The sequence below is a fragment of the Colobus angolensis genome, unplaced genomic scaffold (assembly GCF_000951035.1).
Source record: "Colobus angolensis palliatus isolate OR3802 unplaced genomic scaffold, Cang.pa_1.0 Scaffold7, whole genome shotgun sequence".
Lineage (NCBI taxonomy): Eukaryota > Metazoa > Chordata > Mammalia > Primates > Cercopithecidae > Colobus > Colobus angolensis.
In genome coordinates this window covers 24,780,224-24,785,049 of record NW_012120709.1, presented here as the reverse complement: position 1 = coordinate 24,785,049, position 4,826 = coordinate 24,780,224, and the positions used below count along the sequence as shown (strand labels likewise).

At 50.4% G+C, this 4,826-nt stretch overlaps 1 protein-coding gene across 4 annotated transcripts; it reads left to right on the top strand.

Moving 5' to 3' along the window:
* Positions 1–688: 688 nt before the first annotated feature.
* Positions 689–4,310, top strand: CD3D (CD3d molecule, delta (CD3-TCR complex)). 4 transcript variants are annotated; one of them, XM_011926885.1, is made up of 5 exons: positions 689–880; positions 2,844–3,062; positions 3,532–3,663; positions 3,924–3,967; positions 4,157–4,310. In XM_011926885.1, exons 1-5 carry the CDS (start codon positions 826–828, stop codon positions 4,220–4,222), a joined length of 516 nt encoding a protein of 171 aa, XP_011782275.1. In that variant the 5' UTR covers positions 689–825; the 3' UTR covers positions 4,223–4,310. The 4 variants fall into 4 exon arrangements, with proteins under 4 accessions (XP_011782275.1, XP_011782277.1, XP_011782274.1 ...); XM_011926887.1 differs by lacking the exon at positions 3,532–3,663; XM_011926884.1 differs by lacking the exon at positions 689–880 and having other exon boundaries at positions 2,625–3,062; positions 4,157–4,309.
* The last annotated feature ends 516 nt before the right edge of the window (positions 4,311–4,826 follow it).

Below are 4,826 nucleotides of genomic sequence, written 5' to 3'. Positions count from 1 at the left end.
TATGTGCCAGGCATAAGATACAGCAGTGAGCAAGACAGGCATGACTCTGTTCCCAGGTAAGTGACAGTCTAACTGCAGCAGTGTGAAGAGTTTCAGATCCTCGTAGGCCACAGGGGAAAAACGTCCATTTGTCTCCCCGGGAGGCTCAATATTGCCTGTGAGTCAATTATATTATTATTAATAACTACCCCTTATTGAGCACATATGATGTGTGAGGCACCATGCAAACATCTTGTTTGAATCCTTATAATGGTGCTAATGGAATAAGACTGAAAAATTTCATGGCTGGCCCCGGCCCCACAGGTAGGCAGTATTGGACCCAGGATTCAAATCTCTGGCTGGGGTCCCTAAAGCCCAGCCTCCCACTGACAAGAAGCTGCTAGAGCTGGTGTCCCTGGCTGCCTAGTGAAGGGTCCTGAGAAAGATCAACCTCCATGAGAAGTATAGCTGCTACGGCTTGCGCTATGGGGCCGACGGCTTCTCTCAAGGGACTTCAAGATGCGGCGGTTTTTAGGTGGTGGGTAAATGTAGTTGCATTGTCAATAGGGACGCTAAAGTTCATGCTACCTTCTCCATGTTCTCTACCAGCTCCCTGCTCAGAGATAGAGCAATTTACAACTGCTTCCTTCCTACCCTACCCCTAGCCCACCCCCACCCTGACAATTTCCCATCATCAACGGCAGAAAGCAGAGAAGCAGACATCTTCTAGTTCCTCCCCCACTCTTCTCTTTCCGGTACCTGTGAGTCAGCTGGGGGAGGGCAGCTCTCACCAAGGCTGATAGTTCGGTGACCTGGCTTTATCTATTGGATGAGTTCCACTGGGAGATGGAACATAGCATGTTTCTATCTGGCCTGGTACTGGCTACCCTTCTCTCCCAAGGTAAGGCTACTCCAGGTGGGTGGGGGAAGGGACCTGAGAGGGACATTACTGTTGGGAGTGAGGCCCACTTGAAAGTGTTTCTTGCCAGGCATGGTGGCTCACACCAGTAATCCCAGAACTTTGGGAGGCTGAAGTGGGAGGATCCCTTGAGGCCAGGAGTTTGAGACCAGTCTCAGCGACACGATGAGACTCTATCTTTACCAAGAACAAAAGAATGAGCCAGGCGTGGTGGTGCACCGCTGTAGTCCCAGCTACTTGAGAGGCTGAGGCAGGAGGGTCACTTGAGTCTGGGATTTCAAGGCTTCAGTGAGATGTGATCATGCCACTGCCCTCCAACTTGGGCAACCCCACGAGACCTTGTCTCAAAAAAAAAAAAAAAAAAGTGCTTCTCGGTGCTAGCTTCAATTCACCAGGCACCCCAGGGTGTCAGGAGGGCAGGGCCAGGATGTAGCATAGAGTCTGGGAAACAGGCTCTTGGCTTTGACTGACTCCAGCCACGGGTGCATGTGGGCCTAGAATGTCTCTCAGAAGGCCTTAGGCCAGAGATCTGTAGGAAATAGCTCAGTATGTATGTACCTGAATCTGGGACTGGCCATGGGAGCACAACTTCCTGCACTACTCCTTTTAGGGCTGATGGCCTCTGGAATCAGGACTTTTGTTCGTTTGGCCATGATTATGTCACCCCTGGAGGCATGTCCTAGCACTCATGGGACTGCTTTAAGGCAGAAGTTAACTTTAGGTTGAGCAGGAGGGAGGGAAGATTTGAGGGGTTGTTACATGGGAGGATTTTAACTCATCTCAGTTTGCCAATTTCAGTTTTAAAATGGAAAGTCCCATGTCCCAGAAACCCCTTCAATGCTAAGCAAACTGGGTCCAATGGTCACCTGATAGTCGACTGCACTAGGACACTCAGGATTTCCACTGGAGACAGATCCCTGAAGAGGACGTGACTGTAGGATGTGAAACATTTGATGTGCTTGTGTCTCCCTGAGCATACATGCATACTCTTCCAACCTGCTTCAGAAGTGTGAGCAGCAGCTATTTCAGGGTTTTTTAGAAGATGCTCTTGTATCCAAATTTGTGACTGAGTGTGAAGCCCAGGATGAATGAATGTAGACTCCACTTTTCCGTGTTTGGAGGCATAGACTGTAGTGCCTCTGTGGCCTGTGGAGATGTGCTCAGGCTTTCAAAGGAACTCACTGCATCTGGAATGTTGCTGCACCCACCTCCAGCCCTAAAAGTCTCCCACAACACCTGACTTGTGAGGAGCTCTAGGGATGGATTCAATAAATTTTTTTTTCCTGTTCTCCTCCTTCTAACCAAGGGTGGAAAACTGTACATGGGATTTGCCCTGGTCCCCTTCTGGACCACTTGGCTGGTAATTCAGGAACTGATAAACCAGCTGATCTCCATCCACAGCCATCCCTGACCCTGGGAAAGGCTTCAGTATTGAGAGCCCCACTTTCTTGGTTGTCAATGGAGCAGGGGCAGTGAGGAACGATGAGGACAAGAAGCTGAAGTGGGAGTGTTATAGATGGCTGGAAAGTAGAATTAGATGTTTCCTTGAAGAAAAAATGCAGACGTTTCCAACCAAGGAATGTTCTTCTGTCTTTCCACATCTTCTGGGTGCTTCAGTGGTCCGTGCTCCCCCTACTCCTCTCAGTGGTCTGGAATCCTTTCCAGGAAAGTGCTTGGATCAACCCTGCTCTGAGGGGTCCTCTTTTGCACCAAGGCCCCAAGACCTGTCCTCTGCTTGAATGGCATCCTCATGTCCCCTTTGACCCCTGCAGTTGGTGGGAAACTTTCTGAAGGCTTTTTCTTGTGACTTCTGTCTCTCTTGATAGAAACCATAAACTGTCCTGGACCAGGAAAATGGTCTCTGTTAAGTATGAGCTTCCGCAGAACAAAGGGCTTGGTGCAGACCAAAGAGCTATCTCCAATTGTGATATTTTTTCCCCTTTAGTGAGCCCCTTCAAGATACCTGTAGAGGAACTTGAGGACAAAGTGTTTGTGAGATGCAATACCAGTGTCACATGGGTAGAGGGAACGGTGGGAACACTGCTCACAAATAATACAAGACTGGACCTGGGAAAACGCATCCTGGACCCACGAGGAATATATAGGTGTAATGGGACAGATATACACAAGGACAAAGAATCTACTGTGCAAGTTCATTATCGAAGTATGTGCTTCCTGAACCTTTTGGGTTGGAATGGATGGGGCTTCTGGACGTGAGAACTTTCTGGCTAGAGAGGGATGTGGTGAGCCTATCTGTTCTCTAAACAAAGTGAGGCCACTCTTGTAATGGTACGAGCCAGATTTGGGGACCTTCAAAGTGGAAGAGAGAGCTTAACTCAGCAAGACAGAGCAGTAGGGGTCATGTTGCTGCAGCCTCGGTTGGGTGAGAGGTTTGGCCCACCACCTTGTTCAAGGTCCCCCACAAAGCTGAGATTGCTTCTTGGCTCTTCTCAGGGATTCCTTGGGATGCAGGGTGGAGGAAGGTGTGGCAAGGCCATCACCAGGCCTTTCTCCCAGAGTCTTATTGAAGTTTGGGTTTTAGCATGAGAGATCTAAGTGTTGCCCTAGGAGGCAGAGATGATTCCTGATCTTAAAGGCTCTCAACCTCTCCTCTCTCCTCCCTTCCCCCACAGTGTGCCAGAACTGTGTGGAGCTGGATCCAGCCACCCTGGCTGGCATGATTGTCACTGATGTCATTGCCACTCTGCTCCTTGCTTTGGGAGTCTTCTGCTTTGCTGGACATGAGACTGGAAGGCTCTCTGGGGGTTAGTGGAAGAGCTGAGCGTGTGTGTGTGTGTGTGTGTGTGTGTACCAGTGAACTTATGCACCAGTTAAGGAATGGGGCTGGTGGTAGGTTTAGTCTCAGCTGGGAGTTACTTTTGCAATCTTCTAAAGACTCCTAGAACTTTGACTGTTGAGAGAACTTGTGTGTTCATATCACTCATGCAGACTTCTGAGGGTGTGGGAGGGTGGATCTCACTGTCCCATCTGCTAGGCCGTTGATGTCTCTCTCTGGTTCTTCTAGCTGCCGACACACAAGCTCTGTTGAGGAATGACCAGGTCTATCAGGTGAGCCTTGAGGGGAAGGAGGGCTGACACTGAATGCTGTTTGAACGTGGGAAGGGTCCTACTGTGGAGTTCATCGCTGGGTGTGACTGGAGAGGTCAGACAGGAACTCTCATCGTCGGGGCCTGCTGGGGCCCTTCCTCCAAGAATTCTAACCCTGCCTCCTGACCGTTTGCTCTTCTCCTCTCTTAGCCCCTCCGAGATCGAGATGATGCTCAGTACAGCCACCTTGGAGGAAACTGGGCTCGGAACAAGTGAACCTGAGACTGGTGGCTTCTAGAAGCATCCATTACCAACTGTACCTTCCCTTCTTGCTCAGCCAATAAATATATCCTCTTTCACTCAGCAGGTGCCTGGACTTCTTAAGGCTCCTGGGCAAGGCGTGGGAGTTGTCCTGATTTGTCTGGGATCTCGCCCTCCTACCTTTCTGTTCCTTCCTTCATCTCCTTCCTTCCTCTGCCCCACACAGACAGTGTGTTGGGCGACTCTCGCCACATCCTGGCTGTCTGGTGTTTCTAGCTCACAGGGCTCCCTGGGTGAAGGGTCTGCGCCACCACATTCCCACAGTTACTTGTTGACTCCAGTCCCTATCACAACCCTTTTAGGGTTTTGGCTGCCTCATCCAGCCGAGGGCAGGCTGCTGTGTTCAGGAGCCCAGCCGCAGAGAGTTTTCCATGACGTCATGAACGGGGGTGGCAGAGACAACAAGAGGCCCTGGGACTAGTTTCTCACCAAGACTCAGAGGGTGTGTGTGACAAAGTCCCACTGCTACTAAGGGGATGACCTCAACTCTATGGCCCTGCTGACCAGGTGCCACTAGCTGTAAGGAGGTCTTACCTAAGCCCCTTTCGTATCCCCTTCC

Bases quoted from the DNA above. Each gene is read 5' to 3' on its own strand.
- CD3D (XM_011926884.1), top strand. From the start codon at position 2,753: ATGGTCTCTGTTAAGTATGAGCTTCCGCAGAACAAAGGGCTTGGTGCA. The intron at 3,664-3,923 runs GTTAGTGGAAGA...TGGTTCTTCTAG, and splicing joins GACTGGAAGGCTCTCTGGGG to CTGCCGACACACAAGCTCTG. The intron at 3,968-4,156 runs GTGAGCCTTGAG...CTCCTCTCTTAG, and splicing joins GGAATGACCAGGTCTATCAG to CCCCTCCGAGATCGAGATGA.